The sequence below is a fragment of the Dendroctonus ponderosae genome, unplaced genomic scaffold (genome assembly GCF_020466585.1).
Source record: "Dendroctonus ponderosae isolate FM_Combo_2020 unplaced genomic scaffold, Dpon_F_20191213v2 Dpon_F_20191213_8, whole genome shotgun sequence".
Classification (NCBI taxonomy): domain Eukaryota; kingdom Metazoa; phylum Arthropoda; class Insecta; order Coleoptera; family Curculionidae; genus Dendroctonus; species Dendroctonus ponderosae.
Window position 1 is genome coordinate 4459742 of NW_026019016.1, and position 13835 is coordinate 4473576.

The 13835-nt window shown below is 34.2% G+C and overlaps 1 protein-coding gene across 1 annotated transcript in view; it reads right to left on the reverse strand.

The window, feature by feature from the left end:
• LOC109538048 (zinc finger protein 728) overlaps positions 1–3944 on the reverse strand; it is a 19192-nt gene extending 15248 nt beyond the window's left edge. The window contains exons 1-2 of the mRNA XM_048669125.1: positions 3940–3944; positions 3323–3484 (exon numbers count right to left, since the gene is read on the reverse strand). Coding sequence (XP_048525082.1) covers positions 3323–3484; positions 3940–3944 — 167 coding nt within the window. The remainder of the gene's footprint in view (positions 1–3322; positions 3485–3939) is intronic.
• Between the last annotated feature and the right edge of the window lie 9891 nt (positions 3945–13835).

Below are 13835 nucleotides of genomic sequence, written 5' to 3' on the forward strand. Positions count from 1 at the left end.
CCGGGATATTGTTGTGTCGAATGCAGTTGCAAAAAATGCATATTACCCAAAAAATTCAAATGAAACCCCTATTTTCTTCTATTCAGATCGATTTAGTGACAAAAATTAAGGCAAGTTTATACAAAGGTTTATGAGGCTAAACGTAACAGTTTCATAGTTATTTTCAATAAACTACCAATTTTTTATTACTTATTTATTATTTCTTCAATTTTTAATTACAATAAATGTTGAAAATGTTGTCCGTTAGATGCAAGGCACTGTTGAACACGCATTGTAACAGCTCCATTTGTAGCTCTTTGAATCTCTTCAGGGGAAAGAGAGTTAAAGTCATTTCGCACCCTTGCTTGGTCGTTAATGGTGTAGCATAAATAAGATCTTTAATTCGACCCCAAAGATAAAAATCCATGGGCGTAAGGTTAGGTGATCTAGGCGGCCATTGAAAGGGACCGTTATTGGCAAACCAACAATCTTCAACCATCTTGTTGGTACCATAAAATGTCCCGCTCTACATTATTTATTCTGGGTTCAATTCCAGTATTTAAAATTTCAAGATAAATTTTCCCTAGAAGCTAAATACAGACATACAGTAATTATAAAATGCATAAGTCAACTATTAACTATTAACCTCTCAATTTTTCGTTGTAAAAATAGACGTGAAAAATTTCATTATTACGAAGAGCACTAAACACATTAAAGTTCCAAATGTCTTGAAAATGACATTTTCGAATGTGATTGCTATTGTCGTTATTCCAGTAATGCAAGTTTCGTCTATTAAACATGCCATTTTTAGTAAATTTAAATTCGTCCGTCCATATAACATTACACAAAAAATTTGGGATTTCTTGTATTTTTAGTAAAATAGTCTCACAGAAAGAAATGCGTTTCATGAAATCGGCATCTTTCAAAAGTTGAACTAGTTGCAAACAGTATGGCCTAAATTTATGTTTTTTAAGAATCGTCCTGATGGTTGCTGGTGTCAAACCAATCCCAATTTTCGTGTCGTTTATGGAATTATAAGGATATGCACGGAAATACACTAAAGTGGTTATTTCATTTGGCTCGTTATCAACAGCAGTTTTTCTTCTGGATGCAGAGTATTTAAATGTGCCAAACTGTTCCAAATTTTGAACCAGACGTCTTACAGTATCCGCTGATGGTCGGAGACGCTCTGGATAGCGTTAGATACAAGTTCTTACTGTTCGCACTACAATTATATGACATTCTCCGTGAATTAGTATTAAATTTAAATAATCTTGATTAGGAAATCCAAGTCGAGCCATTGCGTCAGATTAACACAAATTTATAAAAAAATTACTGAAACTGACAGCTTTGGATGACAACGGCCACTCCTGATGTATGTATGTAATCGTGTTTTTTAGCTCAGATATAAAAAGTCGTAGTTTATTGAAAATTACTATGAAACTGTTACGTTAAACCTTTTTATAAACTTGCCTTAATTTTTGTCACTTAATCGATCTGAATAGAAAAAAATAGGCGTTTCCATTTGAATTTTTTGGGTAATATGCTTTTTTTGACAGTCAAGTTTAATTTTTCATAACTTCTTTTTTATAAGAGATGCAAAACTAATTTTTTTCACATGGAGACATGGCACCTTTGGCTACAACAACCTAAAGTTATATTCAAATTGATTGACCTAAATAGACGGACCAACGAATTATTTCCAAGCCTGCCCCTGTCAATTTTTTTGAAAAAATGGATATTATTCCACAACGGTTGAAATTTCGTACCCAGTTCATTTAACAAAATGACCCAAAAATCCGACCGAGAATCCAAAAAATGTAATAATATACAGGGTGTTCCATTAAAAATAAGCGATTAAGTACCTACTTCCGGTATAACCGGAAGTGGTACCGCCTTGAAAATATTTTAGGTGAGTTAGCCTCAACATCGTTACCTTGTATTGGAATTTTCAGAACTCTGGTAAATTTGGTTTGGCGAATACTTCTAGTGTAAGCTCCCAAAGGCGGACCCTGTATTTTCCGCTGTTGTGGGGGTGATATTGAAATACTATTTATTTAAAAAAATATATATTTCTATTCAGTCAACGTAAGTGTGGAGAAAAAGGTTTGCTGTTGGAAACTTGAGGAGGTTAGCTTCACCACTTAGGCCGGGGCCGGCTTAAAAGTGATTTTGAATGATAATGTAAATGAAACCACGTTTCTTCCGAAAAGCAGATAAAAAATACTTAACTTTAGCGCAATTTTGAAAAAAGGATATAATTTAAGACTACTTGTAGCCTATTTCTAGGATATACCTGACAGTATAATACGAGACTCGCTGCGTATAAGGCTACTCATTAAGTACTCGAGTTGAAATATACTTGGCATGCACTTGTCCGAGTCCAAGTAAATTGTACACTGTGCCTACTTGAAAGTTTCAGTTGTATTTGGGGAAGTGCAAGTATAAAGATGAGTACTTGAAAATGGACGAGAATTTTGTACTTCGCAAATACTTATGAGCCGCGTTGTGAGTAGCCGGCTTAATACAGCGTTCGTCAATTGTCGAGCACAGATAAAGACAAGTAGTCGAGTGCTTCAGAAAATTCAGGAGTTGGGGCTCCCCATACTGAATTTTCATCTAAGCGCCGGCTGATTGGGTGATAGCTCAAACATTAAGGCGTGTAGCTATTGTTGACCAACTCTCAGTCGTCCTGTCCTGACTTTGATTCATGTGCTTTTCGTTTTGGTGTCTACTTAAACATCGTTTATTTTTGTACCTTAAATGGCATTTGTCACATGCATGCGGACGTTCGTCTGAGTGGCATTTCAAATGGCTCAATAAATTCGATTTAAAAGCAAACGTTTTCTTGCAAATCTTACAATTATACTGCTTTTCCTTCGTATGCAAATTTTGATGAGCTTGTAAAGCCGGTTTTGTTTTAAAACTGGCTTTGCAAAACGAGCATTCAAAAGGACGTTGATCTGAATGGACGACCATGTGTCTCTCTAAATCTCGTAACAAGAAAAACATCTTATGACAATCTCTACAACGATAATGTTTTTCTTTCGAATGCGTATTTCGGTGGCGTTTTAGTTCATATGCTCTCTTAAACCTCGAACTGCAAAATTCACATGCATGAGGGCGGTCATCCGAATGAACCAATAAATGACTCCTTAAATCTGAAGCATAATTAAACTGTTTTCGGCAAAACTGGCAGTCGTGCTGTTCTTGCTGCAAATGTTCATTTTTATGCTGAGCTAAATTATCTTCCGTCTTGAATGTTTTATTGCAAATTTCGCACACGCTGGACTTCGTGGAATGAGTTAACAAATTATCGTTTAGCTGCACTAAATCACTGCACCCTTCAGCGCAAATTTTAGTTCCCTTCAATGTATTCAGACGCTCGCCGTTGGATGTGTGATTATTATCTGCTTCCAATCGTCCCAAGTTTTCGAATTCAGGCAGATGATGTTCTTCGATAGTAATTTCTTCTTTTACTTCAATGTACGACTGATCGTGCAATCTAAAATAAGAAATAATTTCATTAAAATATACTTAAAAGGACAACTAAACGGAAACACTTTGAACCGATTGAGCGCAAAAACACGCATGTGAAATTTTTATTTTTTGGCGAAAATTTTGCGCGTGCGGGCGAATTTTTGAAAAATATAATTTTTTCCAAAATGCCTTGAAATCTACATCATTCCGAGCTCAAGGAAGCGAGGAAAGCAACGAACTAGGTCGGTGAAAAATACGCCAGAAGTTTCAGTTCCGAAATAATTGATATTTCGGTCCATTATTTCTTTAACCGACGATTTGTTCCGTATTATTGCTCCAAGCACTTCATAAATGTACTTTTGTAAGCTTTGTGTGTGAGCTAATCAATTGAGCGCAAAACACACTTATGTGAAATTTAGATTTTTGCCGAAAATGGTCTAAGTTTTGGCAAAAATATGTTTTCAATGTCTTGAAATCTACATCATTGTCACCTCAAGGAAGCGAGGAAAGCAACGAACAACGATATTTTCGGTACATTTTACGCGTGTTTTGAGCATTCACGACTTTTAACCAACTATTTCTCTTATTATGGATCCAACTACTTTATAAATGCACTTTTGTGAGCTTCTTAAGGTTATAAAGGATTTACCGAACATGTCAAAATCATCATCGCTTAATCGTTGGACAAGAATTACATTTGGTAAGGGTCAAATTTGTATGATTTTATAATAAAACAACCTTTATTTAAAATAATACACATCAATTCCTTAATTTATATATAGAAAAAGGTATAGTTACATAAATTAGGACAAAGTGCACTAAGACAAAGACAAGTCGCAATAATAATCTCGAAAAATGATGAAATCAAAACTATCATTCTGATAATGACAAGTCACAACATTAGCAAGGCAGATATTTCAATGGATGAGGGCTTCAGAAAACGCAGGAGCCGAGGCTCCCCATACTAAATCTTCCTCTAATGCGCATGGCCTCATCTCAGACTGAGTGTTACCCAGGCCTAGTCTGAATGATATTTGAAATGCATAGATAAATTCCACGAATTTTGAAACGTTTTCTTGCAAATATTACAACTAAACTACTGTTTCTTTGTGTGCAAATTTCGGTTAACTTTAAATTCTTGTTTTCTTCTGAACCTGACTTTCCAAACATCGCCTTCAAAGGAGCGCTGATGTGAATTAATCTTCTCATGAGAATGCAATGATTTGTTTTGGCATGTATGCGTATTGCGGTGAATGTTTAGGTCACTTGCTCTTTTAAATTTGGAACTGCATAAATCACAAGCATGAGGGCGATCATTCGAACAGATTACTAAATGTTTACGTAAATCTGAAGCGCATATAAACGGTTGTCGGCAAATCTTGCAGTTGTACTGCCTTTCTTCCAAATGCTTATTTTGATGTCGAACTAAATTGCAGTTCCTTTTGAATATTTTATTGCAAGTCTTGCATGCATGGATTTCCTGGGAATGACTAGCCAAATGTTCGTTTAGTTGTAGTAAATCTCTGCAAGGTGCGGAGCAAATCTTACAACGCACCACATTTCCCTTAAATGTAATCAGATGCTTGACGTCGAGTGTGGGACGATCATCCGCCACCAATCCTAAATTCTCGTATTCAGATGATTCAGACAGATGATGCTCATCAATTGTGATTTCCTCTTTTACTTTAATGTACAATTCATCGTGCAATCTACAAACAGAAACCATTCTTTTAAAATATAAAACAGACGACGATTCCGTATGTTGCTATCTAAGTACTTAAAACTAAATGGGTGCTTGTGCTGCGTTTTTGGTTTCTATGATCTGGTAGATTTTGCCTTTTAGTCGTGGGACAGTATGTAAGAATGTAAAGCTCGATAATGAAGAACTTTTTATTAGAAAAATGCTCCTTTCTTTGTACGCTATTTATAAGTATTAACGAAAATCTGAAAGTAGTAGTGTAAACGTTGCATTATCTAGTGCATGTGTGTCTAATCATACATTTTGAGCATTTAGCTCATTCTAGAACGCCATAATCACATGCATGCGGGCGACCGTATGAATGATATTTCGAATCACAATGTAAACGGTAGATAGTAAACGTATACAGGGAGATTCGGAATGAATACGTCATTACTATTACATTGCCATAACTATGACATCTAGAATCTGCGGTTATACTTAATAAGTACATACATATCAAATATACAAATCATGTTGATACATGAAGGCATTTAACCGAACATGCCTTAGTAAATTATGTCTCCATTGGGGATATTGGAAGTACAAGGGGCGCTAAATTGCATATTTCAATTTCAGGAGAATTCCATAATTTCCACAATTTCAATCGGAATTAAAAAAAAGGAAAACTGGGTATGGTCGTACACTGGTATTAACTGGCAGACAACAAGAAATAAAAAATTCAGGTCATATGTATCTTAATACTTCCTCGTTTATAATTATATGCTGAATCGGATTTAGAAATAAAAAAAATTCGGGTTTCCCCCCAGCAATTACACAACATTTGTATAAAACATTTTCTTGTATTCGTTATTGACTGGTTCTTTTAAAATTAGCAACCCTGTATATAAGAACATCAAAGTCTCAATTCTTGTCCGAGTAGAGCTTTTGTTAGTGCGCCTTAAATAAAACATAAAACTTAAGTATTTCGTCGCGCCACATTTAACATTTTGCTACTTTCCACAGAGATAACATGCGGTTTGCGTTATCTACACAATGACTATCGGTGGCCAATTGATGGTTTTGCTTAAATTTTACATAGCATTGTCTGAATGGGTCTTCAGATGTTCATTTGCAGTTGTTACATATGAAAAAACTTTACTGCAGATTTTGCACTGAAATCGTTTGTGCCTCGTATGCTCACGTTGGTGAGAATTCAAATCGGTCACGCTTTTGAATCTTAAATTGCAAAAATTGCATGCATAATTGAGCTCGTCTGAATGCGACTTCAAATAATGCTCATGTAAACCTTTGCAATAGACAAAACGTTTCTTACAAAATTTACAGTTGTGCTCTTTATCTTTCATATGATTATTGCAATGATTGGCCAAAGTAGTAGTCAGTTTAAAGCTCAATCCGCAAATGTCGCACTCAAAGGGTCGATCTTCCAAATGTGTCATCATATGATCATTTAACTTTCGCACCCTTGCAAATGTTTCATTGCATTTGTTACATTTGTAATATTCCTTGTTTCGAGGTTTCTTTAAACTATCTATAAAATCCACGGCATTCGTCTCCGTTTTGATCTTATCACACAATCCGTGTTCGTCGATCGTAATCTCTTCCTTCACGACAGCACTAAATCTTTGCATCATTTTAATTGAACATCTAAAACAGAAGTGCCATCAGCTCAAGGTATTTACTTGTCGAGTGCTTTTGGAGAAATACTATAACCAATAAGTTTTAATAATAAGGAGCTAATTTGTTATTAAACTTCGAGTCTCTCGAGGCTTTTGTATAAACCTCAGACGTGGAGTGTTTTTCAATTGTTATGACATGAAATAATCTGTGAATACATTTTCAGGACCGTACAGTTAAAAACACAAGAACAAATTCCTTGCATGCTAGCAGATCATTAAGAAAAGGCCTGAGTTATAACCTTTTGATATTATAACACCGTCATGTCATCTATACAAGTTTCTCATGTCTGAAACTTACGGTTTTCACTATCAACTTCGTTGCAATGCGTGAAGAGTTTTTTAAGAGGTAATTTTATTTTGAATAGACAACCAACACAAACACATCAAACTTTTTCACGAACGTTAAAAGCAAATAAAATAATTAAGATTCATAAAACTAGCTTTCAACTGGTTATCAATACAATTAAATAACCAGTCAGAAATCAAAATATTTATTCAAATTTAGAAAATTTTTGCTGCAAAACAGGCACTTCTTTTACGTGTTGGTTGAAGATATCCTAATGATGAACTAAGATATACTTATCACAATTGATTCAATTTTCTCCAAAACGTTTCGGTGTTTTTCCAATGTCATCATTTTCAAATTGTGGGCTTTTTTAGAAAAACTTATTTATTAGTTATATTATTTATTAGCACAGCCTGTCATTACTAATTACTAAAACACTTTAAAATTACAATACACTAAAACATTACAAAATTATTATGACTAAAGGCAAGGAATCAGGATAATAAAATTCGGGAGAAGAACAGATTTTCACATTTTAGAATTTTAATATATTATCTTACTTACTCGTGTAGGCAGTTGTTGCTACGCCAGGTTTGGAACTGATATATGGGTATATTAATGCTTGTCCATTTCGGAACAAAAAAACGAAAAAACTGTTTATATTTAATTTTTTCTTTCCCTATTTTTCTTTTGCATTCAGCAGAAACTATTTTTGGTTTGCTTATCTTACAATATACTGGATGTTAATCTTTCATGTTTCTTTCATTTTTCAATTAATTAATTATTGATATATTGAGCTTAGATTGTCTGTGTCTGATCTAAAACTCATGGCTTTGTTATGTTTTTTGTGTTATATATTTTTGGAACAGTATTTTTTGCGCTGAAATGGACAAGCATTAATATTCCCATGTATTAGTCCCAAACCTGGCGTAGCAACAACTGCCTACACGAGTAAGATAATAATTTAAAATTCTAAAATATGGAATTATGTTCTTTTCCCAAATTTTATGGTCCTGATTCCTTTTCTTTAGTATTAATAATTTTAGAATGTTTTAGGGTATTGCAGTTTTAAAGTGTTTTAGTAATTAGTACCTAATGACAAACTGTGTTAATAAATAATATAACCGCTTTTAGAAAAAAAGCTCACAGTTTTAAAGTGGTCTTATATTTCATGTAACAACTGGTTGTTGTAGACAAACTGGTGATATTGGAAAAACTCCGAAACGTTTTTAAGAAAATTGAAAAAATTGTGATCTAACTAAATGACTGAATCCCAGGAATATTGTTTATATTAAAATTGGAATTACAGTCAGGAAAACGTAGATGATGTATCCAATGTCTTTAGTCTCATAAAAAGCTGTAAGTTCGGAACGTAACAAAATCTGTTCAAAACATTGTTCATAATGACAAATCAAAGATTTTAATTGTTTTTCCGGTAAATGTGTTTCTTTTCACGTATTTAACTTACACAATTCGAAAAACTCTAGATCAACAAAACTGTTAAACCCGTTCTCCATTTCTTGATACACTAAGTCCAAAATTTGAAACAACTTCTCCAACATTATACGTTTTTTTTTTGGCTCAAAACTTGTATCCTATTATTCCAGTATTTTTAAGTTTTTTCCCTTTTTGTTAAAATAATTTTTAAACTCGATACATTTGTTCACACAGAACCCAGTATCATTTGTCTTGCTCTGTTATAAATTGAATAGGTTATGGGAGAAAGAAATGGGATATGTTTCTCGCACTTTCACTTGTAGCCCCCCAATTGTTCAGCCATTACGGCAGCACCGCTAGAGCTTTGTGCAACTAATTTGCCATTAGAATTAATGTCTTTTAGATTAAATAAAATTAGGTTCAATGCGTCTGCAAGTCATTCTGAATTCGATTTGATGTGCCTTGAAACACACTAGAATGTTCCAAATGTGTTTTCAAACAAGGGAATCATTTTTCGATACTAGCGAAACAAGATCTATATAATTACTTATATTTGCTGCTGAACTTGATTCGTGTTGAACCGCTCTGATTTCAAGCACGGTTTTCATTGACGAAAAGCAAACAAGGCCAATAAAACTGTTTATTCCTGATCTCACAATCTGTATCTAATCAGTCTCAGTAATCAAGTCTTTATTTCAGTAGTCAAGTTTTTCATCTCAGAATTCGGCGAACCTTTATGTTCGATTTTTCAGTCTCGTCGATCTTTTTAGTTACGCGCCTGAGGTTATCGCAAAATGACTATGATAAAAGAATATAATGATTTTGCAAAACTTTCGGTTGATGATTTTTCTAGGCGAAGCATTTCTTCCATGGACGGCACACCCCTGAACACAACATATAAACAATTTCTAGAGCCCCTTTTGAAACGTTGTGATCGCTAAAATGCCAATACGATGGAACATTGAGTAAAAACATGTCATTTAACACAAACACGCATGAAGGGGATTTTGCCAAAAATTGCAGATGCAATATAGGGAACTCCTAAACCTGAAGAAAATCATAAAAACTACCAGTTACCATAAAGTAGGGAATTTATTTCAAATATGTCACATTATTAGATATACAGGGTGTCCCGTAAGCACATGATCAGAAGGATACTGCAATATTCTTTGGATCAAAAGAAGACGATCTGACCTAACTTTTAGTAACAAAAAATATCTGGCTCCTCTGCTATTGATGGTCAAAGTTCTTTTAAAAAACATATTTTTTGAAATATCGGGAGGATAGTACAATGTATTTTAGTTTATATTTTTAGTTAAAACGGCTGAACTCGATTGTTTCATCAAAATATGAGTCTTACATAAGAACAAATTCACAGCGAGTTTCACCAAAATACATCGTACCATTCTCCCGATATTTCAAAAAAGATAAATAAAGAACTTTATCAATAGCAGAAGAGTCAGACATTTGTTGTTAATAAAAGTTAGGTCAATAAAAGTTAGGTTCTTTTGATCCAAAGAATATTGCGATATTTTTTGGACCTTTTTGATCATGTGCTTACGTGACATCCTATATATTCATCAGCAAGCCTTAAACGAAATAATCGACCAATTGCATTCGACTGAAGCAAGTGCAAAAAACTACAAAAAACATAAAAAAATAAAGGAATCGAAAAATAATTTGGCCCTGTTTTTGAATAATCCAATGAACATTTGAACATGTGAATAACTTGAAAATGTGCTTTACAGGCTTTTTCATTAGATTTCTCGATTTATTCTCAGCATTATGCTAACGAATAAGTTCTCTCTTGCAGCAGACTGTGAAACTCGGCTTCGAATATTTTTCTCAACGCCTTCAGGCACTTCCTAAATGTCCTCATTCATCGATGCCTTTATTTAGCTTCACTTTTTACTTCTGACTTTCCTTCGCCGATTTTCGCATTATGTACTAATTGACTATGACGAGTTAAATTGCCCTTTGCTTTAAAATTAGCATTGCAAATGGTGCATTGAAATGGCCGATGGATATAATGAGATTTTATATGATTCGCTAAACTTGCTTCGTATATGAACTCTCGTTGACAAATCTTGCAATTGTACTGTTTTTGTTTGGAATGCTTATTTTGATGCTTAAGTAGATGATCTCTCCGTTTGTAACTTAAGTTGCAAATGCTGCAAACATAAGGGCGGTTGTCTGAATGAGTTTTCACATGATGAGATAAGTTCGAAGACGATAAAAACGATTTGCTGCAAATTTTACATTGATACGGTCTTTCTTGAGTGTGTTTCCGAATGTGAATCTTCAACGAAACATTTTTGTCAAGCTTTAATCCGCAAATCACGCATTCAAAAGATCGATCTTCCGAATGTTTAATCATATGAGCATTAAAATCATCTTCCAAAACAAACGTTTCGGCACATACGTTACATTTGTAGCTTTCAAATTCTTCTATAGCATTTGTGTTCAGTATTTGCATACGTGCAGAGTTTTCTAAATTATCCTTGACTTTGAATACTAGTGTATGATCTCTGGCGTCTTTTTCGAACTTGAATATATGCGACAATTCCTGTTCTTCGATTTCAATTTCGTTCTTCACTTCAACATTAAACAGGTGCCTGCTATCATATGGATATCTACAATTAAAGTAGCATTCAAGCACCGTTTTTGTCATGTTATTATTTAATAACAAAATATGGCCAAGCGCATTCGACAATTGCCTCATCATCAAGGCCCAACAAAGGGACCAACAAATCTAATCCGTAAAAGAATATGAAGACTGTCAAAAAATCAAATTAACAGTCGAATAAAAAACAACACAAACACATTAAACTTTTTCATGTTCTTTAACACAAACACGCCTCAAGGTGATTTTGTCAAAGATTGCAAATGCAATATTGGCAACTCGTAAACCTGAAGAAAAATATAAAAACAACCAGTTATCATAAAGTACGGAGTATATTTGAAACATCTCACATAATTACATATATATTCATCAGCAGGATTAAAACTAAATAATCGACTAATTGCATTCAACTGAAGCAAGTGTAAAAATGTCCTAAATACAATAATAATAATAACAAAAAACAGCAAAAAATAAAGGAAATCGAACAACCTTACATTGTCGGTCGATGAGAAGATTTGGAAAAGATAACAAATAATTTGGCCTCGTCTCTAAATAATCCGATAAACATTTCAGCACGTGAACAACTAAAAAATGTGCTTTACAGGCAGTTTAATTTAGGTATCTCAATTTCTTCTACGCATTATGCCTCCGAATAAGTTCCCTCTTGCAGCAGACTGTGAAACTCACCTTCCATCACTATTCTAAATGTTCTCAGACTTTCATCAATGTCTATTTAGTTTTATTTTTTACTCCTTGCTTCCCTTCGCCGAGTTTTGCATTATGTGCTAATTTCCTATGACGAGTTAAATGACACTTTGCTTTGAAATTAGCATTGCAACTGGTGCATTCAAATGGACCATTGCAAGAATGAATTTTCATATGATTCCTTAACGTTGCCCCATATAAAAACGTTTTTGTGCAGATATTGCATATATATTGTTTTTGCTTTGTATGCTTATTTCGATGAACATTCAGATCGTTTTTCCATTTGAATGTTAAACTGCAGAAACCACAGGCATGAGGGCGATCATCTGAATGCGTTTTTAAATGATAATTTAAAGTTGATGCGTGTCTGAACTGACGCTGACAAATCTTGCAATCGAACGGTTTTTGTTTGCAATGCTCATTTTGATGCTTATTTAGATTACGTCTGCATTTGTATCTTAAGTTGCAAATGTTGCAAACATAAGGCCGGTCGTCTGAATGAGTTTTCAAATGCTGAGATAAATTCGAAGAAGACGAATACGCTTTATTACAAATTTTACATTGATGCTGTCTTTCTTGAGTGTGTTTACGAATATGAGTCTTTAACGAAACATTTCCGTCAAGCTTTAATCCGCAAATCACGCATTCAAAGGATCTATCTTTCGAATGTTTGATAATATGAGCATTAAACTCGTCTGCCAAAACAAACGTTTTGGGACATACGTTACATTTGTAGCCTTCTAATTCTTCTGAGGCATTTATGTTCACTATTTGCACGTTTGCGGGGTTTTCTAAATTATCCTCAACTTTGAATATGAGCGCCTCGTCACTTGCGTCTTTTTCTAACTTGAATATATGCAACAATTCCTGTTCTTCGATTTCAATTTCGTTCTTCACTTCAACATCAAACATGTGCCTGCCATCATCTGGATATCTACAAATAAAGATCATGCAAGCTCCGTTTTTGCTTTGTTATTATTTAATAACAAAATATGACCAAGCGCATTCGACAATTACGTCATCCTCAAGGCCCAACAAGGGGACCAACAAATCATATCCAAAAAAGTATATCAAGACAGGCATAAAATCAAATTAAAACTCAAATATCAAGAACAGCACAGACATATTTTTTCCGAGCGTTAAAAGTAAGTTAAATAATTAAGATCCAATGATCCAAATTTGGATTTCGCTCCAAAAGTTGCACTTGGTTTTACTGTTGGTCGAACCTCGATTGGCAAACTTGTTCGATAATGGATCACTTTGCAAACCCAGAAATTTTAACCGAACACTTGGTTTATTTTTAAGGTGATTTCTACGGAACTTTATTTTAACACCTAAAAAGAGTATGAAATAATGGGCATATCAAGCAAATGCATTCGCGGAACACAGTTTGGCAAACGGCCGCGATATGTTTGAATTATTCGTAATAAATCACATAGTATTTCCTACAATCTGATATAAAAGTCATCACTCCATCTTTAAAAATAACAAAGTTAAGAAGGCAATCAATTTACAATGAATAACCCCGTACAACCCTGGGAATAAACCTTTATAATGTTAGCTGGCCAATCCTCCAGTTGATAATAGTAAGGATTAACAATAACCTTGTTTAACTTTTAACTGTGTCGATCGTATTCGGGGATAATGGAAAATATTTCTGGAAATTTGTAAGGTTCTATTTCAGACTGATTAGCATTGATAGCCATAACTCTCAGGGGCTAATCCAGCTTTAAAGTCAGGGGGGGTTATGTAGAAAAAATACAGTCTTCTGTTGTTCATAAGATTAGAAAAATGATAGTCGTTTTGTCCAAGGGTGGCGCAAGACTATTGCAAAATTTCATGTTTTTCGTCCCGTTTTGCATGTTTCTCGGAAGCAAAATGAGCAAGAACGCTCGTTTTTACATCAATCCAGAGATAACTAAATGGCCTTTATTCGAAGTTTCTCAA